General features: G+C 38.9%; 1 protein-coding gene and 1 long non-coding RNA gene across 4 annotated transcripts; one reads left to right on the top strand and one right to left on the bottom strand.

Moving 5' to 3' along the window:
- Window positions 1-1,385: 1,385 nt before the first annotated feature.
- On the bottom strand, window positions 1,386-3,837 carry LOC114148276 (uncharacterized). The gene is made up of 3 exons (XR_003596244.1): window positions 2,010-3,837; window positions 1,883-1,941; window positions 1,386-1,793 (listed from the first exon to the last, which is right to left on the bottom strand). It is a non-coding gene; the product is annotated as an uncharacterized LOC114148276 (long non-coding RNA).
- A 120-nt stretch (window positions 3,838-3,957) lies between these two features.
- On the top strand, window positions 3,958-22,752 carry marco (macrophage receptor with collagenous structure). Of its 3 annotated transcripts, none has more exons than XM_028023438.1 (13): window positions 3,958-4,148; window positions 5,180-5,278; window positions 5,460-5,608; window positions 5,849-5,966; window positions 6,097-6,159; window positions 10,580-10,669; window positions 11,260-11,331; window positions 11,522-11,539; window positions 12,121-12,201; window positions 19,701-19,736; window positions 19,850-19,894; window positions 20,787-20,951; window positions 21,646-22,752. In XM_028023438.1, exons 1-13 carry the CDS (start codon window positions 4,046-4,048, stop codon window positions 21,774-21,776), a joined length of 1,170 nt encoding a protein of 389 aa, XP_027879239.1. In that variant the 5' UTR covers window positions 3,958-4,045; the 3' UTR covers window positions 21,777-22,752. The 3 variants fall into 3 exon arrangements, with proteins under 3 accessions (XP_027879239.1, XP_027879241.1, XP_027879238.1); XM_028023437.1 differs by having other exon boundaries at window positions 3,961-4,148; window positions 11,522-11,566; XM_028023440.1 differs by lacking the exon at window positions 11,522-11,539 and having other exon boundaries at window positions 3,959-4,148.
- Window positions 22,753-25,032: the final 2,280 nt, after the last annotated feature.

Below are 25,032 nucleotides of genomic sequence, written 5' to 3'. Positions count from 1 at the left end.
ATTTCCTGAGGTAAATGTAGATATGAGACTTCTTAAAATGAAAAATGAGTGGAATTTAAATGAAATAGGGATAAAGACTGATATACGTATATTTAAGAAACTCGTATTACAATTACCTTAAAATATATTCAGATGGTTCTAAGAATCTAAAAGGATGTGTGGGAATAGAAATAAATATACCAGAGTTTAAAAAATATATTTCTAAAAGAATATCAGATCAACTATCTGTTTTCACAGCAGAAATGGTGGCAGTTATACTAAGCTTGCAATGGGTGGAGGAGGTTTGACCAGACAGGGTGGTGGTGTGCACAGATTGCAAAGCAGTTTTAGAAAGTATTCAGAGAGAAGGAAATAATAGGAAAGATTTAGTATTATAAAGTCAGCACAGTCTATTGAGATTATATAGGGGTGGCATTGATATTTGGTTCTGTTGGGTGCCAGCACATGAAGGTGTTAAAGGCAATGAAAAGGCAGATAAATTAGCAAAAAGGGCTTTAGATAGATAATAACGATTACAATTCCTTTTGGGAAAGGGGAAGGGAAATCACTTAAGAGTAAAGAAATGGAAAAATGGTAAAAAAGGTGAAATGAAGATAAGAAAGGAAGAAGATTATATGAAATACAAAAGTCAGTATTAATTAGAAATATTATTGACAGAAACAGTAGGGAAGAAATAATAATATTAGATTAAGGGTAGGTCATAACTATTTAAATGACATTTTATATTTAATAGGAAGGAAAAATAATGATAAATGTGAAAGATGTGGAGAGAAAGAAAATGTAGAACATGTATTGATGAACCCTAGGACACATGAACCTGAAAGGGAGAAATTGAGAAGAATGGTTGGAAGGACAGGTCAAGAATGGAATCTTAAAGGAATATTGGGAAATGAAGGAAACATAATGGATATTTACAAATTAAGGAAAGCATTATTTATTTATCTTCAGAATACAACATTAAAAAATAGAATTTGATAGATGTAAAGTAATGTTGCTACACACTTGTGTACAGTAGGTGGCGGTATGCACATTAAAGTTGCTTGCGATCCGCTATAATAGAATAGAAGAAGAAGAAACTGCTCATTATGGACGTGGGTGGTCACATGTTTTTATTTTTTTTTTACCAGTCTACAGTCAGTCAGTCAGTGAGTGAATCAATCAAGCCGTCAGACAGTAGTCAGAGCAGGAGAAGCAGCAGAATCCTGTAACTTGTTTGCCTGAATATGGAAGAAAGCAACAAAGAACTGCATTTTTGACTTTTGGTATTTCTGGAACTGCGTAAGCCAGAAACCTGCGACACATCAAGTGGCTATTTGAGTTGAATTCACTTCTTGCTTTTGTTATAGTTCAGTCAAGCCGAAGGGCAATAAACAACCAGAACGAAGTTAATTATTAACAACATTTGTTGGTACACACATAAAAGGGATTCCCCGTTAACTTTATCCGCCGATAATGTTCGACCCGAACTTAACCACTTCAGGCGGACAAACCGCATAAACCACAACAATGTTCACTGCAAACCTAAGATGCACTGGATTCACTGCAAACATGATCACATGCAATTCAAACCGAGATCACACCAACAGGATCAGGTCTCAACTATTTAAGATTAACAGCGACACAGGATATAGATAATCAGGGAAGTGACCCAGAAACAAACGGAGGACAAAACAAACAAAATAAATGAAAAGTTGTTAGCCTGACCTCACAAGTATAGAAGAAACAAACAATCCTAACTGGGCGGACTAACAGAAAACCAAACTCTAAAAGGACAGCAGGAAGCAGTGCCAACACTGTAAAAACAAACACACAAAAATTACTAAATACTTATTAAATAATTTTAATCAAGTTAATTTAAAACACATTAAAAATCACTGCATACCTGCATCGTATTAACCAGCACTCTGAGATCAACCTTGGTGTAGCAGATCTGGTGCAAACCTACCAGATAAAAACAATATAAAAAACATACAATTCATTCTGATTAAGAGACTAATGTTTAAACCTACCGACGGCGTCGAACAACCACACGCCCAGGTAACGCTACCGGAACGTCATTAATAATGCAGCCCTGTATAAAAACGCCAAATCAGCACAACTTACTTAAAATATACAAAGTATGAATGTGTGCTTTCATAACAGAACAATTAAGGAAGTATAAGCCTAGGCTTCTTGTATAGGAAACATTGACTGCAAAATGATTTATCATGCAAAACATTCATATTTGCCAAGTTATGGTAAAATATGAGACTGCAGATGATAATAAGAGCCATTTGGGAGCCGAATGAGCTGTCTCTTCTGAAAAGAGCCCAAAGTCCTTCTACTCTGCGCCAAATCCATGAATGTGTGCAGAGGTCATTTGGGGCGGACACAGGAGTAAAATAAACTTAAACAGTAATGAGTCACACTTGCCATGTCATCTTGAACTTTGAGGAGATTTTGTGTTTCTTGTCTTTAAACACCAGAAACACAAAAAAAGTTTTGATCATATTTAGCTCTAAATTACATCTATTCTGAGCTCAGGAGAAACACTGAAGAAAATAAGCATTTTATATTAAAAAGTATGAATTTATTATTGACACAAAATGTATTCAGATTTCTAATTTATTGTAACACATCACTACTTTTTTCTGTAACACAAACTATAGTAACTATTGTAGTCACTGACTGTTGGTTGAAAGGTCAGTAAGAAAATCCCTTTAGCTTCTCTATTTTTTCCACCATAAATGATCAAAGTAAAAAAGAGAAAAAACTATTACAGATCACTTTATTGGGGAGGTCAATGAACTGTCTACAAATATTACCCAGAAAGAGCCTGATCCTAGAGCACCCTCCATGAGCAAAGCTTCAGGGGCACCGCTGTGTGAGATACTGTAAAAAAGTTTTATGTACCTTAAAGATCATTACCATTTTAGGATCATTCTTTTTAAATATCTCAGTCTCCTTTAGCAAACTTTAATTTGCAGTTCGATCTGAACTGGCGTTTCTATTTTAGGATATGCTGAAAAACTCAGTTTTACTTTTACCAAAAGGCTAAATGAAAAACCCAAAAATAATAATACCTTCCCTCAATCCCCCCAAAAGTAAAAGTGTATGTTGATCAAAAGGTGTGTGTGTGTTTTAAACATTTTAAACTCCTTCTGATTGAAATAGTACATGGGCTTCATTTTTATTTTTTAAAAACAACAGCAAAACAAAAAGAATAAACATAAGGACAGACAGATAAGCTCATCATAACAGACAGGTGTGTAAGGTTGAGCCTACAAGGCTGCAAATGTATGAACAGATGTAAATGGAATACATCAGATCAAGAATCCTGAGTCCATCAGATTCTATCCTTCAAGTTCCTTGTTGGTCAGGAAAGCAAGACTACAGGTTATTACAGGACATCTAGTTTACTGGTATTCTTCCCCTTTCTTGACAGAGAAAATGGAATTTGCTCCGGGCTATAAATTTTCCAGATCATTTTTTCCATTTGCTGATTAGTGGAGGTTCTGAAATCTTTCTCAGATTTCACCTTCCAAAGCATAAGATTTTGGAAGATGTTGTATGGCATTGTGCCACACTGTGCGACTTCTGCATTCTGATTTAAAAGAAAACGAGTCATGCTTGGACATTTTGTACTTTTGAAAAATCAAATTGGCATATCAGCATTTTCTTCCCAGCTTGATTAAAGAAAGAAAAATCAAGGCAGATACCAATGAGTTGATGAGGGAAAAACCCCACTGCATTTTAAAGGTATTTAATACAACATTCTCAGAAAAGAAGAGCTGGGCTTATTTCTGTCTCTGTATCGTAGACACAGGGTGTTATTACATTTGTAATAATATCCTGTACCTATAATGCCCAATGCTGCCCCACAATACCCCACAATACCCCAGCCCTTCAACACACACAGAGTCAAAATCAAAGTTTTTCCACTTCCGCTCTTTGTGCTCATCTATGCAGTTTCATGAGTCTTATGTTGCAATCCTGAGAGGAGTTATTTTCCCAACATCAAGAACTACTTAAGCAAGAGGAAGGCAGACATTAAACTGTAGTGAGAATGGAGACAGCAGTGGACAAGACAATGGACCAGGTCACACATTATAATCCACTGTTCGACATGTCGCTGAGCAGGAGCGAGCGCTACAGCTTCCAGCATGATGGTGAGCACCAGTGAGAACCTCTCACAACAGATTAATGGAGAACTTCTAGATATTGGGAAATTACACACAAAAAACTACTGGTGTTAGCTAACCGTGAATATTTCCATACAGTGGACACAACTAAAGGCTGTCATTTTACTCTGACCAGTTTTACTTTGCCAAAATGTTTGCTTTTGACTGTAGTTATGACAGGAAATTTGCAGATTTCCAAAAAACCAAATATGAGTATAACTAGATTTAGTTTCACATACTGTACAATATAACTTGTGCAGCTTGTTAAAATTTTCACCTGAAATCCAATAGAAAACAAATGCCAACATTTATATGAACAGCTGAAAGCAGGAAAGAAACACAAAGAACTGTTTTTTTTTTTTTTTTACTATTTTCAATTAATTGATTTTGTGGGGTTACACTTTCAAAAAGTACAATAAAAATCAGCATCACCACCTCACTGTCACACTACACAAATTTTAAATTTCAGCAAAAATGTTCATTAATTGCTCTTTATGTGGAGAACTTTGTTATTCTGAATGCACAACAAGGACTACTTACCTAAATCACATAGTTTAATGAAAAGATTCAAATCTTTAAAACGGAACAGTGTAAAAAGAGCAGTGAACACATAAACTGGTATATGGCTTAATTTAGCAAAAAAGAATAAGAATGTTGCAGCTTGACTGAGTCCTTCTTCAGTTAATACCTGCTTGGTTACAGCATTGGCTCAAGGCATGTAAGACCTTCTACCAGTTAATATGTTCAGTTTATTTATATTGCTAGAGGCTGAAACATTTCCTCTGCATTTGTAAATGTGTAAGACTATAATAACTAATGTAGCTCAATATTTCAGTTACATAAACTTGTCTGATAATTAAGTGGCACGCCCAAATATATCTTACTTTAAAACAAGGAGAATTTCTTTCTATTTGATGATCTGCACTATAAATGTCTTCCTACAGCGAACAAAGCAATAACTCTCTCCTGCTTCACAGAGATCAACATCTGTCAATGTGCATTTTTTCTTTGTGTTTCAGATCTGAAACCAGCCCCCTCCAGAAGACACTGGAGTTTTACTGTGATAATTATCTGGGTCATCTTACAGACAGCGCTTGATGCCTTTCTCATTTATAAAGGTACAAATATTTAGACAAAAAAATCTGGACTAAAATCACAGTTCGGATTTAAGATAGTTTTAATTCAGATACAACAATTAAAGAAAATTGTAAATATGATGTAACTTATGTTAGTCCTGAAAACCCTAAATCTTTTAATGAAAGAAGTGCTATTTTATTTCTTTTTTATTTCTGGCTGTAGTTGTGTTGGGAGCGAGCCCTGAGCCACAGAGCCCAACGTCTCATCATAGCGCCCTCTGCAACAACGACCTTGACCTCAACCTTCTAATCCACAACAACAGCCAAGAAGCCAACAGTCTGAGAAGCCACTTACGGGTTTTGCAAAATCAGGTTCACATACATTTGTATATTTCACAGAAGATTAACGCAGCTGGTTCTGAGTTTTGTTTTCAGAGGTGCAGACTTGAGTCACAAAAACAATAATTTCAAAAACTCAAAATATAAATGTGTCTTCCAATAAGTTAGAACTTATAATGACCAATGTAAGTATTTTAATTAGGCTATATGTAACATGTTATTGATTATTAACATGTAAACCATTTGTATATCTTTTGGTTACCATGATAACAGGTCAAGAGTCTGTGTGGTGAGGAAGGTCAGCTACAAAGATTAAGGGCTGACCTGAACTTGCTCAATACCAGCAACCACAACCTGGAAAACAAACTAACAAACATTCAAATCAAAACAGGTACATATATATGCATGGTTTAGTACATTTGTTAAAAATTTACATCATAGTTACATACAGTAACATTTGTGTTGAGAAACCAATCTGAGGTCAAATATATCTCTTGAATAACTTTATTTTGTGCTTTTAGGCCCACCAGGTACAAACGGAGTACCCGGACTACAAGGTCCGAAAGGAGAGAGAGGCCCAAAAGGTGAGTCCATCTCAACTGGACATTACTAACATGAATGGGAAGAGTCACATTCAGATTTTTGAGTGCATCTCTCAGAACAAGTGTCTTGTTTGGCCACACTCTTACTGCTCACATTTGGTTTTTGGCATGTTGTTAACAAAAACAAAACTATTTCAAGGGGTTTTACACTGCAGCAGTGGTTGATATGTGGTTTAATTTGGTCTTTGGACAATTAGAGGTATAGTTTGAATACAGTAATTACAGTTAGTCTCACATAACATGACCTGTGAGAATTATGATTAGTTAAAATATGTGATCACTCCAGCCTTAGAACCTTGCTTTTGCTACTGGTATGCCAAGGATGCAACCACTTAGGAGAGAGTTTGTCTTGTTACATGACTAATAAGAACCGATTTTAAAAGTTTATTGGCGTTTGTTATAGTTGCTTTGCTCTTGATTTGATTTCACAAAAAATATGGACATGGAGATTTACTCTCTTGGACAGAATCCAGATCAATTTGTTTCACAGGTGGCCTTGTGCTAAAATATATTTTTTCCATTTATTAATAAATGAATCCATGTTTTCATCCTAAGTGCTTAAATAGCCACAAGTGAACTTGTTTCTTGATGATGTTTCATCTAAAAGGCTCCTTTAGTTCTGGATATGAACTGGAACTAAAAAAATTACAATATTGTGTGAAACTGCAATATTGCTTACCATTCACCTCAGAAAGTGAAATGGATATTTTATTGAAATTCATTAATTGTGGAGTGAAATATCTGAAGCTTTTGTGTTTTGCATTGTTTATGAATATAGTGTACAAGTAAAGAAAACCAAAAGCTAATGTCAGAAAATTATAATATCTGCTATCAAAGACAGACGTTTTAACACAAATGTCCAGTATGAACATTTCTTGATTACTTGGTCGGGTTTCCTCTTGCATGAAATACTGCATCAATGTGGTGTGGCATGGAGGCAACCTGTCTGTTGCACTGCACAGATGGGATGGAAGCCCATACAGCTTATGGCTGACTTCAGGTCATATCTGTCAAGTCTTCTGTTTTGGCTGGGAAACTACCGTATTTACCCCTCTTTCCTGCCATGCTCCCATATTAGTGTTTTTCCATAAATTTCCTGTATCACGGTAGCCATTTTGGCCGCTTCTCCTTGGCCTCTCCGTGGGCTGCCACCTTATCGTGGTGGAGGGGTTTGAGTGTCCATATGATCTGAGGAGCTATGCTGTCTGGGGCTTTATGCCGCTGGCAGGGTCACCCAAGGCACCAGGTCCTAGGTGAAAAACCAGACCAAGCGCAGCCTGAAGACCCCTTATGATGACTAATAACAATGGATCTAGTTCCCTCTAGTTCCCTCACCCAGACGCAGGTCACCAGGGCGCCACTCTGGAGCCAGGCCTGGAGGTGGAGCACAATGACGAGCGCCTGGTGGCCGGGCTTTTACCCATGGAGCCTGGCCGGGCTCAGCCCGAAGAGGAGACATTGGTCCCCCCTCCCATGAGCCCATGAACCTTTGCTTTCATTAACAGCAAAGGTTATGTTTGACCCGGTTTATGTGGGCCTTCAGAACCACGGTGGATGAGGCGTTCAAGAACCGGGTTCAGCTCAACCCAATGACCTGGTTCAATGAAATGGAGGCCAACAGTAGGCTGCACTCAGCCAAAGGGGTTGAGTGCAGTGTGGGATAGGTGCTGGCCGAGGGAAGGGGCCCTGGCGGTCCGATCCTCGGTTGCAGAAGCTGGTCATTGAATCAGCTTTTGATATCTTTGGCAGCTACCAATTTCTGCTGGAAAATAAAATCAGCATCTCCATCCAGATTGTCAGCAGAAATGAGCATGAAGTGCTTTAGCATGTCCTTTGAGTGTGGACTTCAGAGAACCCAGTGGACCAGACCTGTATTCACCTGTGTTTGGTGGATTTTATGGAATAGATTTCACTTGATAATCCTCTCATAGCTCCAGTTCTCCCTGTTGCATCTTTTCCTACCACACTTCTTCCTTTCACTCAATTTTATAGTAATATCCTTAGATACAGAAATCTGTGAATAACCAGCTTCTTCACCAATGGTCTCTTGTGTCTTCTCCTCCTTGTGAAGGCCATCAATGATTGTCTTCTGGACAGCAGTCTTCCCCTAATTGTGAAGCTCACTGACCCACAGTGAGAGTCTATTTAAACATTAAAGGCTCAGGAAACCGTTGCAGTTGTTTTGAGTTAATTAGCTGATGAGGATGTGACTCCATAAATTTCCATTAATCTCATTTTCCAGACTGTTTTCATTTTCTGAGATACAAACTTTTGGCTTCTCATTTATATCTGATAAATATATTAATCAAAATTACAGGAACAAAAAGTTTGGAATATACTCCATGTATGATGATTCTATATATTACACAAGTTTCACTTTCTGAGATGAGAGGAAAGAAATATTACTCTTTTGCATAATATTCTAATTAGAATATTAAGCAAGAAACATCCTTGTTAAAAATAACACAAAGGTCCTTTAATACCCTTTAGATGTGTAATTGACAGACTAAGTTTCTTTTCCATAAAAAAGAAACTTAGTCTGTTTTAAACGTTTGTTTTGTCTGAAAGTTATCCAAATGTCTACGTTCTGAAAACATGTCTAAAGTTTGTGTATCATGAGTAAAACAGTGGAATTGTACTCCTCTTATCTGATCATTTTACCAAATGGAAGTATATACAGGATGCTGATAGGTACAGAGGTGTGCGTTGAGCATGCGTTGAGAATATTTCTTTGTGAACAAAGCATTACAAAGCATGCAGCGTGTGCATTTGCATCTCAACTCTCTGTCTCTCTCAGCGTTGATAAAGTCTGAATTTCTGGTTAGCCGGTGCATTATTGCCCGGTGGTTCAGACCGTGGAGGAGCTTTCGTGCTCGCCTCGTGACAGCTGGTTTATTTTTATGTCAGTTTCTTTTTTGTGGCAACATGATGTATATCAAATGCTTTGTCTACTTAAACTCAGGCAGAGTTGCTGCGCAGCCGCGCGAAGCTCATAGCAGCTTGTTCCATGAAGGTTGGGCAACCAAAACAATCTCTGTGGTGCTTATTAAAAACTCAATAGACACAAAATGAAAGAGCTACTAAAGCCACAAAAATTAAATCTCCCGTTTGTCCCTCTACATCCAGCAGCAGAGATGCGCTGTGCTGCAGGTCTAGCTCATCATGTAGGGCCAGTTCAATGCTGAATGAGGCCTTGAGCAGAATTTGATTTAGGGGCCCCTCTTGCTGCAAACATCAGCACCACTAATGTGCTAATCCACTAATCCATTCCCTAACCCATTTCACCTTGGATTTAGTGAAATCTGGAAGTTTAATTGACTGAGCAGTCAAATGTAATTGTTGTTTACTAAGATGCATTAAGGAACAGCTAAAACTCAAAGATTAAACTGAGAGCATCATCTGGTGCTATGTTACCATAGCAACAAGATTGTTGCTATGGTAACATACTTTTGTTGTGAAATTATAAAAAGAGCAAAGAGAGAGAAATCCCTAGACTCCCTGTAATGATGCTAACTAGCTTGTCATTGAACACAAGTTGCTCACCTTTTTTCACTGGTACAGGGGTTAAAGGTTAAAGGTTATGCTGGTATCGGGCTCAGAGCTGCTACTGACTGACTCACCTGTTAAGAAAGTATAGGTGCAAGTTAAATATATGAATATGGTGGTAGATTTGTTCCTTCATTCATTAAATGAAATGGAGGCCAACAGTAGTCTGTAGCTAAGCTAACTGTGCTAAATGGTTGATAATCTCTCACAGTCTATGTACTCACCTTTGTTGGAGAAAAACTGTGTTACAAATTTTGGAAACCTGACTTTACAGTTTTCCTTAGCAGTATAGTAACTGCCACAGTTGTTCTTGTTTTCTTCTCTACTCCTCCCTCCTCAAGCGCTTGGAGGTTTACATTGGGACTGTAAATTTCCGAACCAAATACTCCTGTAAATAAATGCCTTGTGACCAACTGATACAAAAAAGTGGTAATTCATGCTATTACACCAGGCACACTATCCTCTATTAAAATTTTAAGTGACAGACTGGCGACCTCTCCAGGGTGACCCCGCCGCTCATCCGGAACATTAGCTGGAGAGGCACCAGCACCTCCCGGTGATGAGATAGCCACGAACAGAGATAGTATCTCATTATAATGAGATGGTATCTCAAAATACTATCTCATTACTATCTCATTACTAATGAGATAGTAATGAGATAGTATCTCAAAAATAATGAGATAGTTTCTCATTATTTTGAGATTATTTATTTATTTATTTTAACAGAGTGGCGGAAACGGGCTTCCGTAGTAATAGAGAGCAACTTGCCACTGGAAAGTGTCGTAAGATGCTTTCATTTCATGTGATGCGTTGTACACAACAGAAAAGGGTTGTATGTAGTGCTTCTTTTTGACAGGTGACAGTGGGGTTCCTGGCCATTCTGGTCAAAAGGGTGAAACAGGACTTAAAGGGGGAAAAGGAGAACAGGGAGCTGCTGGTGATGTTGGTGAGTTTTAGTTTTCAGTTACACTAATGATGTATGTATGGAAAGTGGTCAAAGAAATTTGCAAATTGAAATTGGCATAATCTTTGTTATGGCTGACATATAGAACCATCTTCTCTGTTGGTACTTTTCTATGTCCCAGTCCCAGTCAGCTGGGATCTATGTCTAGAGATCAGTGGGTAAAAAGCGGAATTCACACTCCATCACAGGACAGTGTGAGGAAACAGTCCTGTTTACCCTTACTGTCATAAGGGAAAACGGAACTAAAACTGGAGTTCAGTGAACCAAAATTAAAAGCAAATTAAACTTATCTCTTGCTTTACATGCTTAATAAGGATAGATATATGAACTCCTTTAACTCCTGAACAGAAAATGTGTCAGCAGATTGTTGTTATGAAATATTGAAGTGTCTCTTCCCCCTTTAATCTGATGATCATCAGTAATATTGCTGACATGCTGCTATTTAAAGGGAAGACAGAACATATTTTCACAGATGGCATATTGGTCAAACAAAAAAATCTTGAAAAATATCAACCAGCTGGTCTTGGTGTGTGTATTTTTTTATGCGTGCGCATGTGTGTGTGCCACTGTAGGTCCCACAGGTTCAGCAGGGAATCCAGGAGCACCAGGCAATAAGGGGGAGCCAGGGGACTCAGGAGCCCCAGGTAAGGTTGTAGGTTAGGGGTTAGGGTATTCTTATGAATGGTAGTTCATAAGAATGAATACACACCGACCTTGTCTGTCAGCATGTAAAGCTTTTTTTTTGTTTCTTTCATAAATTATTGTCCCTCTGGTTTAGCAGTAGACAATTTCCTTACAGTTTTTGTCTTGTGTTATCTATTTTTATGACTACAGGCCCTCGTGGAGAAAAAGGTGACTCTGGAATGTCTGGACAGAAAGGTATCCAAAATTGTGTTAATGCATTGATGCCCAAAGAGGGTCCTGGAGGGCCGACATCCTGTTTAGTTCTCTCCCTGGTGGTAATAACAACCTTCTCAGCAGGTCAGTGTTCTTCTTAGGCCTTCTAATGAGCCATCATTGGATCCAGGTGCGTTAAACCAGGGAGAGACTAAAACACGCGGGATGCCGGCCCTCGAGGACCCACTTTGAGCACCACTGTGTTAATGTCTTCCTGTTACCACCTCCTAACAGCCATCTTCCTAACAGGTAGCCCTTTAACAAGGGGTTCATAATCAGAGCAGAAATCATCAATATTATGATTTGATTTCTCCAGAGGAGACATTAGCATAAAGCAAATCCAAAATCTTGCTTCAAGAGTGGAGCAACTGACAAACTGGTGAAATGTTGGCAGTGTTGAAGAGAGTGAGGCATGATTAAAATCACCAGATATTGTCACAAATGCATTGGGGTGTTGTGTCTGTATCCTAGCAACAACAGAATGTTTGTAAAGGTGTATGTATTTACGCAATACATTTTGTTCTTCATTTCTGCAGGGGAGTCTGGATTGCCTGGTTCACCTGGATTAAAAGGACAAAAAGGAGACCCTGGAAGTGTTGGCCCTCGGGGACCCCCAGGTCATCTGCTTGTTCACATTCCACAATATATAGTTGCAGAGCATTTAAGTCATAGTTTGTTTATTGACAGGATTTAGAAGTGACAGAAAACAAGTGCATATAATACAATCTGTTTACAGATATACAGACTCTACAGTAATGTATAAAATGATTCAATCACTTTATTCCTTACCATATTTTTGGTCAGTTAGGACTACTGCATTTATCAATATTTGCTAACTGCGACAATAATGGGAGAAAGAAAAAATGTCATGTTGTGGAAGTCAGCAGAAAAAGACGTAAATATAATTCTCCAGATCGACTGCTACCAAACTGTCCATCTGAGGGGGACAAACCAGCTGGAAAGGGAGGACCTGGAAGAGTGGGTAAAGAAACTGGGGGACGACCACGGCAAGGTGGCTGAGCCAACTCAACTGGGTCCCCTGGTAACACATGAGCTGGCTTCAAACGGTCCACTGAAATATTCTCCTGATTATCCCCCAACTCCACCAAAAAATCCTTAGGTCCCCTCTCCAAAACATGGAATGGACCATCGTATGAAGTGGTGAGTGGTGTGAGTCACGGCAAATAAATACATACTCGGCAGACATTAGGTCCTTTGGCACAAACACCTGTGGAAGGCAGTGATGTGCTGCCAACGGGGCAAAAGATCTAGATTCCCCAATTAGAACTGTTCTACTCCCCTGGGAATCAACCGAACCCGCTGGACCTGGAAGAAATTCCCCTGGTACCCTCAAAGGCTGGCCCTGGACCAACTCAGCTAAACACAACCGCAGGTACTCTTTTGGAGCTGAACTCAGGCCCAATAGAACCCAAGGCGGGCGATCTATCCAGCTGTTATCCACCAACGAGCCCTGCAATGCAGCCTTCATTGTACAGTGGAACTTCTCACAAAGACCATTGGCCTGCGGATGGTAGGCAGCTGTACGGTGGAGTTAAACCAAAAGGCTCTCTGCCACTGCAGTCCACAACTCTGAAGGGAACTGGGGACCTCTGTCAGAGGTCAAGTCCAATGGCACACTAAAGGAGGAGATAAATGCCCGAGCCAGGGCATTGTGAGCAATGGGTCTAACCCATTGCTCACAATGGCCCCAACTGCATAATCAGAGGCATCAGTTGTCAGAGCCACGGGAGGCACTGGAGATGGATAGACCAAAAGCCTTTTTGGCATCATCAAATGCATGCACCCTCTCGGGGGTCCACTCTATCTGCTGGTCCAATTTTTTGTCTCTAAGTGCTTCATACAATGGGTGCACGAGGTTAGCTGACCGTGGGATAAAACGGTTATAAAAGTTTACCATCCCCAAAAACTACTGCAGGGGCTTCACTGAGGAAGGGCGTGGAATAGCAGAAACTGTTTCAACCTTTGCAGGTAGGGGAATCGCCCCTTGAGAAAGACATTTTGTGTCCCAGGAACTCAACAACAGGCAGACCAAACTGGCATTTAGCTGGGTTCACAATCAGGCCATGTTCACCGAGTCTAATAAACAGCTGACCAAGGTGCATCATGTGTTCTTCCGCAGAGGGACTAGCCACCAATATGTCGTCCAAATAGACGAACAAAAACGGAATACCCTGCAGGACCAAATCCATAAGCCACTGGAAAGTCTGCGCTGCGCCTTTAAGACAGAAGGGCATCCGTAAAAACTCATAAAGACCAAAAGGCGTGATAACTGCGGTTTTGGGTAAATCTAAAGGATGCACTGGCACCTGATGGTAACTTTGCACCAAGTCCACCTTAGAGAAATGGTTGCTCCAGCCAGGCGGGCAGAAAAGTCCTGAATGTGAGGAATTGGGTACCTGTCATTACTGGTTGCGTTGTTAAGGCGCCAAAAATCCCCACAGGATTGCCAAACCTTGTCTGCTTTGGGAACCATGTGCAATGAGATGTCCAAGGACTTTTGGAGCGCCGTACAATGCCAAGACGCTCCACGTTTGCAAACTCCTCTTTCGCTATTGCTAACGTAGCGGTGTCTAGGTGGCGCGCTCGCACAAAAACCGGTCGACCGACCATAGGTGTACAATGTTCAACCCCATGCTTTGCCACGGTAGCAGAAAATGTGGGAACCGTTAAAGATGGGAACTCTGCTAACAGACGCTGATACTCATCACCTGTGGCAAGCGTGTTGGCGAGGGGTCGATGGCCGCCAAGTTTACAGGGGTATGTATCAAAAGATACAGCATCTACTAAGCAGCTATTAGCAACATGTACTAATAACCTAAAAGCACACAAAAAATCCGCACACAAAATTGGTAAAGACACAGAAGTTATTACAAAGTCCCACTGAAACTGACGTCTGTTGAAACAGACAGTCACCAACCTCGATCCAAAAGTGTGAATTGGGGTGCTGTTAGCCACGTCCAGCAGCGGTCCGTTACTTTAGCACAATACACAAAACCCCTTCATAATAAAGTATACATTCAAGTGTGAAATATATACATTGCATCAGTTACGCCCCTTATGAGTAATGATTCTACCTGTAGGGGAATTAGTTTAGTTTAGTTTAGTTTAGTTTATTTCAGACAAACCTTTCACCGACAGTGTAAACGACACAAAGTACATAATATATTTCTTTTAAAAAGAAAAAAACAAAAAACAAAAACACATCACATCGGTGATTATAAGTCTGAAAAGGAGTATGCTGAAGTATAACTTATGTAGTCATACCCCTTTTCCAGCTGTAATTTATCACAGTATTTTCAATGTCCGATATACTTTCTGACAAATGAAATAAGTATAATAAGATTTCCTCAGCTAGATGAACATAGTGCATACACACACATACACATATGTACACATGCATATATATATATATTTACATATACAAACATATATACGTACATACACCCATATACACACACCCATCTGCTTATAGACAAAATACACTGTTATTTTCATACCTTTATATATTTACCCACACCTGCGCCGACATGCCACCTACTTGATGACATCATACCTAAAGTTTTAGTTCCCAACCAGGATTATCCCCCTTGTTCTTCCTTATAACTTTGAATAATAGCTGCCTTGAGACCTTTCTTAAAATGTCTCATACTTGGACTTTGCTTCAGCTCTTTAGAGAGTTTATTCCAGATCCTCACACCAACCCCCGAAATGCACAATGTTTTCATTGTTGTACGAGCCTTCAAAGTTCTGAAGTTAAGGTTTTCTCTATAGTCATATCCCCCCACTCTATCGGAAAATAATTGTTGAATCTTTTCTGGCAATATTTTATTTCTGACTTTAAACATAATCTGTGCAGTTTGAAACTCTACTAAATCAGTGAATTTCAATAAATAAGAATCTATAAATAGATTGTGGGTATGACAGTAAAAATCAACCTTATGAACTAAACAAATGGCTCTTTTTTGTAATGTGCATAGTGGTTGTAGTAACGTTCTGTAAGTGTTGCCCCAAATTTCCACACAGTTAGGTAAGGTAAAATAAGTGAGGAGTACAGAATGTATAGGGCAGAGGAGTTTAAATATTTTCTAGCATTAGCAAGGACTGCAATACGTCTTACCAATTTAGATTGGACATATCTTATATGAGGTTTCCAACAGATCTTGTTTTGAATCAGTACTCCCAAAAACCTAATTTCAGTCACTCTCTCCACAATCATATTATCAATTTGTATTATTAAATCACTCTTCAACTTACCGAACAACATAAACTTTGTTTTATCTAAATTTAGTGACAATTTGTTAATATTAAACCACTCCTTCAGTTTACATAAGTCTTGATTCATTTCAAACAACATCTTTCTTAAATCTTCACCCGTGCCAAAGATGGTTGAGTCATCAGCAAATAGTACAAAGTTAAATCTCTTAGATACCTTACATATGTCATTTATATACAGAATAAACAATTTTGGCCCCAATACCGAGCCCCGAGGGACACCACAAACAATATCCAAGCATGAGGATTGGAAATTACCCAACTGCACAAATTGTTGCCTATTGCTGAGATAATTTTTCATCCAGTGCAACACTACTCCTCTTAGACCATAACACTCAAGTTTTCTGAGTAGTATATCATGATCAATTGTGTCAAATGCTTTTTTCAAATCAATAAATACCCCAACAGCATGTTTCTTTTTATCTAAAGCACTGGTCACCTCTTCCATTAAATGCAGAACTGCCATTGCTGTGGATCTTTGTGACCTAAATCCATACTGACTTTCAGTCAGTAGATGATGTTTACTAAGAAAACTGTCTAGTCTGACAACAAATGTTTTTTCCACAATTTTAGAAAATTGTGGAAGTAATGAAACAGGCCTATAATTTGTGAAATCATGTCTATTCCCCGATTTATATAGTGGGATTACTTTTGCAATTTTCATTTTATTTGGAAATATTCCTGTTTGAAATGACAGATTACAGATATATGTTAGCGGTTTAATAATTTCCACAATCACCTTCTTAATTATTATCATGGAATAATGAAAACACGGACACGATGTCACTGCTTTCGTCTCCAGTGTTATAATGGAGGAGCAGAAGCGTTGTGTTGCCCTACATCCGATCAGACAAAACCAATCGAAACTCGAATGATTAAACTCTCATAACTTAAAATCTAAAAGGTTGAACTTTTCAAGAATTATAAACAAACATAGCCGGAAAAGTAACATTAAAGAAAAATACATTGTTTTTAAACTTCATTAAACTTAGGCTATCTTTTACTGTATCTGTCTGTAGCACTGAACTTGAAAGACCAAAACAATCGATCGCAGATCACTAGATCTCGTTTTCCCTTTTGGTTGTCTAAAATAGTTTTATAACCACTACACATCTGCCACAATGTCAGCTTTACGTTCTATCTACACAACAAAGAAAGTAATTTTCATTCTTTGCATTCCATTCTGGTGTGAGAAGACAAAAAGAAGAAAATTCCCTTTCACTACAGATTATGTGTGGCCTGCAACCACTAACAGTGGATCTGAGAGAAATAAACTGTGGCTGGTCCTCTCTAACCCAAAGAACATTTTATCAGGATATAAACTGTTAATCCAAGATTACATTTGAAAACTATAATTTCGCTTTTTATATTGCTTTTGGAATCAGTCATCTTCCTCGGCATCAGTCCACTCATGTGTAACTGGTTGCTCGACTTCCTGACCAGTCGACCTCAACATGTCCGGCTGGACAACCACTTCTCATCCACCATCATCATAAACACCGGAGTGCCACAAGGCTGTGTGATGAGTCCTTTCCTCTACGACTGCAGACCATGGCTCTAACGCCATCATCAAGTTTGCAGACGACACCACGGTGATCGGCCTCATCAGAGATAATGACGAGGCCGCTTACAAGGAGGAGGTAGACCGTCTGGCTGAGTGGTGCGACAAAAACAACCTGCAGCTGAACACCGAGAAGACCAAGGAGCTTATCGTGGACTTCAGGAGGAATGCTGACCCACATCCACCCATCCACATTAAGGGGACAGTGGTGGAGCGTGTGGACACCTTTAAGTTCCTGGGAGTCCACATCTCCGAGGACCTGACTTGGACGACCAGCTGCTCCAAACTCATTAAGAAGGCGCATCAGCGCCTCTTCTTCATGAGGACCCTGAGGAAGAATCACCTGTCCTCAGAGATCCTCACGAACTTCTACCACTGCACCATTAAGAGCATCCTCACCAACTGTATTACAGCTTGGTACAGGAACTGCTCCGTCTCCGACCGGCAGGCGCTGCAGAGGGTGGTGAAAACTGCCCAGTATATCGCCGGGGCACCGCTCCCTGCCATCAAGGACTTCTACAGGAAGCAGTGTTTGAAAAGGGCCGGGAAAATCACAAAGGACTCCACTCACCCAGCACACACACTCTTTTCCCTCCTGCCCTCTGGGAGGCGTTACAGAAGCCTACAGACCAGAACCACTAGGCACCGGAACAGCTTCTTTCCCACAGCTGTCACGCTTTTGAACACCTCCTGACATAAAACATAATCTATAAGGACTGTACTCCCCTATCCTCTCATACAACAATAACACATGGACTATCCTCACACACACACACATCACGGACTGTTTTCTTCACACACACATACAACCTGTAAATTTTATCTGCCATTATTTATCTATAATCCATTCCCTAGCATTCTTGTATATTCTGTATAATCTGTGCATATAGCTCCCATATTTATATTTATACACAATATCTATATCTCTTTGCTATAACCCCTTATAGTCCATACACACATAGTCTTGTACATCTGTAAATGAATATTTATATCTCGTAGAGCACTTCTGGATAGATGCAAACTACATCTCGTTGCTTGTAGTTGTGACAGTGCAATGACAATAAAGTTGAATTCTATTCTATTCTATTCTATTCTATTCTAATCTATTCTATTCTATTCTATTCTATTCTATTCCATTCTATTCTTTGACTGACCCATGTAAGACCAAATCTTCACAAAGCATGTCCACCTCCAGAACACTGCAACAGTCTTCTTCCTGATTGGACAGATTGACAGCTGATCATTCCCAGGCTGTTTCTTTGCATACCCTTTGATCAGATAAACATTGAGCATGGTGCTGTCAAGCATCTAGAAATTGTCCCCAAGTATAAACTAGACCTTAGGAGATCCAGTTATTTTTATCAAGAATTAGTTCTAAATGTAATTCAATATTCATGCTCATAGCTGACTACCTAAATTTTATGAACCATGCTTAGAGCTCCAATTTGAAGTACCTCTCTCTTTTTTATGTTGTCTTAAATAAAGTTTTAAAAAATATAGGTCAATGACAAGTATGCAGATGGATTCTGCCATTGTCAGACAATGCTTAGTATTTTACAGACATTAAATCAAAGTTGAGATTTTTGGTCATAAGGGAGTTAGCCCACAATGATGTTCCTCCTCAACAAAGCACAAATTCTATTAAAACACACTGACAATTTTTTTTTATGTGAATGAAATAGACCTATGTGGTTCTTTCAGTTAGTTTCCTGCAGAATGGCAAACAAAAGAGTTCAAAACTGCCTCATCTCTGCATGTCTTTTCTTTATCTTCCATTCATGGACCAAATATTGGGTAGCAAAAACCATTTAGTGTCATCTGTTTCAAGCGATGGAGCTGGCAGCATCAGTTGTTATCCTGAAAGCAAAACCAACATAGTCAAACTTAGTGGAGGGATACAATAAGGCATAAAATTACCCATTTAGTTCCTCACAAAGCTGGTTCTATGCCTAGATGGAACAGAACAAGTGTTTCTATAAAAGACAAGTAATTCACTACTGAATTAAATGTTTGAAGTGACAGAGGCTCACAGAACCATGTCATTATCACAAGGACTTTTCCATGTTGTTTAAGGGTATAATCATCTTAATGTTTGTAACCTTCTGACTTGAAAGAAAATTATGAAAAATTATGAATCTTTCTCTCAACTGTCTGGCTTTCAGCAAAGTTTTTTTTTTACAATGCTTGAAAAGATGTGTTTTTTAAAAAATCCCAACAGCTTTTGTTTCAATGTATTGTTTGTGCTTTGTATTGTTTTACCAGGTGCAAGAGGACCTATTGGATTTAATGGGACTCAGGGTATGTACATACTTAGTCAAACCGTAAGATTAATTTTGTTGTGAACTTTTACCAACTATTTAATCAACTGAATTAGCTGTAATATTTTTTCCTCCACTCCCTCAAACCCACAGGTCAACCTGGACTGCAAGGAGAAAAGGGCGAGTCAGGAAAACAGAGTAAGTAACTTATAGCAGAGAGCACAGTTTAAACACAGCAGCTACGAAAAACAAAAAGACGTTTGACATAATTGATCTGTTGATGTAAATATCAACTAAACCAAATTAATGGGGTAAGAAATCATAGTTACTATTTTGGAGAGTAGGAGAAAGTGGTAATTAGTAAAAGTATGGGAAAGTGTGGTTCAGAACAGTCCTGCAATCTGTGTGGTCTCCATTCCAGCTTCCTTCCTCCTGCCACATGCTCACGTTACCCCAAGTGGTCCAGCGATTAGAGCATCAGCGAGTGCAGCCAGATGAATCAGGCTCTAGCAACAGCTGCTTTCATTTGTTGCCATAGATGGAAAAGCGGCATGTACATCCTTAGCATTTGAAACTATAGTTGGAGACATATGAGCTGTATAGTACATATCCTGGCTGAAGGAATGATTTGATGTACAGAATTAAAACAAACTAAATCCAACAAATGGATTTGTATGATTTAACTGTAATAACTTGTTAGATTACTGACAAAACTGTAATCATTATTACTTTATAGGTGTGTTACTCCCTTTATTACACTTAAAGTGGATAGAATTATTAAGTGATTAGCCATTAATAAATTATTGCTTGACACAGGTTTTTTTTCTACATACAACTGTTTTATACTGGTGAAAATGTTAAATAGTTGTCTTGCAGTTACCCTGCACTCTGTCAGTTGCTTCTAGTTTTTCTTTTTATACATCTTTCCATTCCTCCAACATATGTGAAATATGGCCAATCAGAATTCAGACATTACAATGCTTCTTTATCTGATACTGGCTAGTATGTCTTTTCTTTTAGAGTTAGTCATTTCTATTAGTGTTAATTCACATCCAAATGACTTTAAATCTTAAACTTTGTGCCTCCCCAGTCAAAGTGCGTCTAGTGCCTGGAAAAAACAGAGGACGAGTGGAAGTCATGCACAGTAACATCTGGGGCACCATTTGTGATGACAGCTTTGGAACTTTAGATGGGAGAGTGATCTGTAAGATGCTAGGGTTCCAGTCTGTTGTTTCCACCTTCACTGCTACCCCAGGTAAGCAAGCATGCTCAGCCTATTTTTCAGTCAAAGATCTTAATTCTCCATTTTTGGGGGCCCTATGGCAGCAGTGGCTGAGGAGGTAGGGCTTTATCCTATAACTGGGGGGTTGCTGGTTCATCCGTCTGTCATTGTGCCCTTGTGCAAGACACTTCACCTGCCTTACCTGCTGGTGGTGAGAAGGCCTGGTGGCTGAGACTGAATGGCAGACTCACCATCACTCAGTATAGGACAGCTGTAGCTACACTGTAGCTTGTCACCATTTTTGTGTAAATATGTGTATACTTTGGATGCTTTTTCACTCAGATGTGGAAAAAAATTTTGTAAAATGGAAATACAAATACAAGTAGTTAAGAAGCAGAACAAACATCGGCTGACTTTCATTTCAGAAGTAAAGTAGTACCCTAGTAGAGAAGTAGAAAATGATCAAAAAGCCAATTAACTGATCTGAGAGATGCAGCACTCTTCAGTACATAGAGAGAGGCCTTTATCAAAATCTTTTCTTAATACTTTTTGGGAATCACCATTCTCCTGATATTTTCTGAGATAATATAGTTCAAATCAAAATAAATTGTGCCATAAGTAGAACATAAATAGAAGAGAACGAACAAAATACCATCCTATGACTAGCCAGGTACTTAAATAAAGATTTCTTTAAAGAAGTGTCTCATTAATGCATGTCTGTTTTTAGGTACCGGTAGGATCTTGTTGGATGAGCTGCAATGCACAGGAGCAGAGTCTGACATCTTTGACTGTCCACACAGTGAATTTGGTGTTCATAACTGTAGTCATGATGAGGATGTGGGAGTACAATGTACATAGACGCAGAAGAGAGATTGAACTGTGCAAAACTTAACTTTTTAGTCCTTATGTTAGACTGAAATTTATCACATTATTCCATGTTTTTCTTTCCAGTCATATCGCTTGAGTTATACACTATTGGACCATAACTTTAGAGGCACTATTTTCTCGGAGTAGGTCCCATATTATGAATGAAAAACCTTCCCCTGCAATTGGCTTAACTTAACATCTGACCTTCTTGGGTGTATTTGGCATTGATCATTCCACAGATGATACATTACACCAGGGCCAGCCCAAAGCATAAGCAAACTAAGCAGCCACTTAGGGCGCCAGGGCGCTAGGGGGCCCCCTAAGTGGAATATATATATATATATTTTTTAGTAATGATTTCTGTGTGATTATATTAACAAAAACACATAAATTCATGATAAAGTTGTGATTTTTTTAACACTAATATATGTTTGATAATAATATGTAGAAATCTTTCTTATATAGGCAAAAAGAAAAATAAATAAATTGCTCTTGGGGCCCCCTGGAGGCCGCGGTAGGTACTGCACTGAGCGGTAATATGAGCTGCTGTGCAGAGCGCATCCAAACCTCCAAAGCATCAGCAGAAGATAAGTTATCAAAACAATGTCACAAAAAATGATTTATCCTTCAGGGAAAGAGAAAAGAAAGAGGAAGACTGGAGAAGAAGTCAAGATAAAAGTATGTTTTAATGTGTGTTGGTAATGTAATGTTTATCAGGAAGATTTGTGGAAGTGCTAATTGAAAATTAGCTTGATAGCACAAATGTTTGTATTTGTGTGAAGCTAAGTTTGAACTTTAAATGACTTGATTCTCGTGGTTGACCCTGGATGTTCCTGAGATTATTTGCCTTCAAAACATGTTTGATAACGTTTGATATCAATAATTAAAACTTCTCAATGTTTGATATTGTCTAGCAAACCATCAGGCTACATGGCTAGTGCATTAATAAATCGATGAGCTACTCTAAGCTGTAGTTGACGATATGTTGTTTGGTGCTGATAATTTATGCATCTAAAACAAACTGTATTTTTACATCAACTCATGAGTTATGTGAAACTTCTGCAATTAAAATAGTTTGAAGACAGAATCAACCCAGTACTGATCCACATTCTCAAGAGAGAATGACTCAGCTGGTATAAATACAATTTTTATCTATTGTAATTACACCTAAGAGTAATTAATTTAATCAAAGAATGTCATGAATATGTGCATATGTATTCCATCTTAAGTTGGGCTGCACCGACTGCAGTTTTCTGGCCGATCCCTGGTTACTGATCTTTAAAAAGCCTGACCTGCCGATTTTGATTTTGGCTGATATGAATTTTTTTTTGTCTAAAATGTTGCTAAATATAGCAAGAAAATCGGTGAGTTGGCAACAGTGGGGTGAATGTTGTTAACTACAAAGGTGCAGACCTGATGAAGATAAGATCAGCAATAGGGTTAGGGTTAATAACCCCTTTACTGATCATGTAAGTATAAGCCGATCACCAATCCCATATGAGATGGTTCCATATGAGGCGGCGTGCACTTCGCAGGAGAGCCTCCATCTTCACAGAAATGATGTCCAATGTGTACAGACGTCAAACAAGGTACAAGATATAAATAACATCATTAGTATTGTTGCTCAAGAACATGGCAATAAATGTATAATCAAAATTAAATAAATCAACTATCCAACATCCAACAATACAAATAACATTGAACAAAAAGGTCAAATGTGACCTCCTCTTATATGTTTCCTCAAATAGAAAGTACTTTAACTCTATTGAATAGTTGACCGAACTTTAACATTTAATAATTACATTAAAATTTGTCTAAGTACTGCATTTGGAACAGTCTCTAGTCAGGTTGCATTCAGACAGGTTTTCTACCGTTTTAAGAGTTCACTTCAACCAGACCGAGACCGAGGTTTTTAGACGGATCAGAGTTTGCTTTTTAAGTCCGTTTTGGAATTCAAATTTGCATTTTGACCTCCCCCCCAAAAATCGGACTTTCTAGACAAATGGATTAGAGTCTGATTCAGGACTCTTGTCCTGGGTTGGTCTGAATGCAGCCTCAGACAGGCCCTGCATGATGAGTTGAATTCGCTGCACTGTAGATCTTTGCTGGATACCGAGGGACAAACAAAGATTTAATTTATGTGAATTTAGTAGCTCTTCCATTTTGTGTCTGTTGAACGTTTAATGGCCACAAAAACTAATTTGGATGCCCAAGTTTTATAGGACAAGTATTTCTGATATGGACACACAACCACATGCATTAACTCTGGCTGACTAAGTGGACAAAGCATTTGATACAGAAAAATAATAGTAAAAAAATGATCAAATTAAACCAGCATATCTACAAGGTGAACACGAACAATCCTCCACAGGCTGAACCGCTTAACCACTAACGCACCGGCCAACTGTTACCAATACATACATTTGATCAGTGCAGACACAGAGCCAAGTGCTGGCAATGTGTTGAGATGTAAACGCCGCACATAATTCTTTGTTCACAAAGACAAATTATTCTCACCGCTCATTCAACGCGCACCTCTGAAAGCGCGACAGGTTATATACCTGGATTAACATAAAGCTGCATAACCAGAGATAATGTGGTGGGTTTTAAACTCGACTCCTTCCTACCTTGATGAAAAATTCTGCAAAGAAACATAAGTTCTCACAAGGGGTTCATATAGATATCCATACCGGTCAGCCTGTGTCCAGTTTGATACAGGCTGACCTGTGTCAAACTGGAGACGTGTGTGATCCTCACTGAGGTACACTTCAGACATCAAACAGCGACAGGGCGCGAGACAACGCACAGAGACGCCAGTGGTGTGATTGGTCCTCTCCCGGCTTTGTGTCCTAGTAAATACGTCAACTATAAACTATCTTATAGGAATAATTCTGCTCCGCCAGTGAAACGCTCAGCGCAACAGAGACACTTGCAATCCGGCTTATTTAAAAATATATATTAAGAGATTTTTACTTATTTATTTTCTAAAACAACCAACACTTGGCACAGGGTGCAGGTAAGGCATGTGGGGCCACCAGGCTTATAATACACTGAGGGAAACCCTGATAAAGGAGACTCCTGTTGGCCCACCTGAATAAGCAGACAAGCACATATCAGGAACCCTGCAGTTAGCTTATCGCCATGGAGTTGGAGTTGATGACGTCATCATACAACTGCTTCAACAAACCCACTGTCACCTGGACACAGCAGGCAGGCCTGTGAGGATCATGTTATCAATTTGATGAAT

The sequence above is a fragment of the Xiphophorus couchianus genome, chromosome 7 (genome assembly GCF_001444195.1).
Source record: "Xiphophorus couchianus chromosome 7, X_couchianus-1.0, whole genome shotgun sequence".
Taxonomy (NCBI): Eukaryota; Metazoa; Chordata; class Actinopteri; order Cyprinodontiformes; family Poeciliidae; genus Xiphophorus; species Xiphophorus couchianus.
This window is presented reverse-complemented; position numbering and strand designations above follow the sequence as displayed.

Excerpts from the sequence above, each read along its gene's own strand:
- marco (XM_028023437.1), top strand. The coding sequence starts at position 4,046 with ATGGAGACAGCAGTGGACAAGACAATGGACCAGGTCACACATTATAAT. Across the intron at positions 10,670-11,259 it reads GGGAGCTGCTGGTGATGTTG|GTCCCACAGGTTCAGCAGGG; the intron begins GTGAGTTTTAGT and ends GTGCCACTGTAG. Across the intron at positions 11,567-12,120 it reads TGGAATGTCTGGACAGAAAG|GGGAGTCTGGATTGCCTGGT; the intron begins GTATCCAAAATT and ends TCATTTCTGCAG.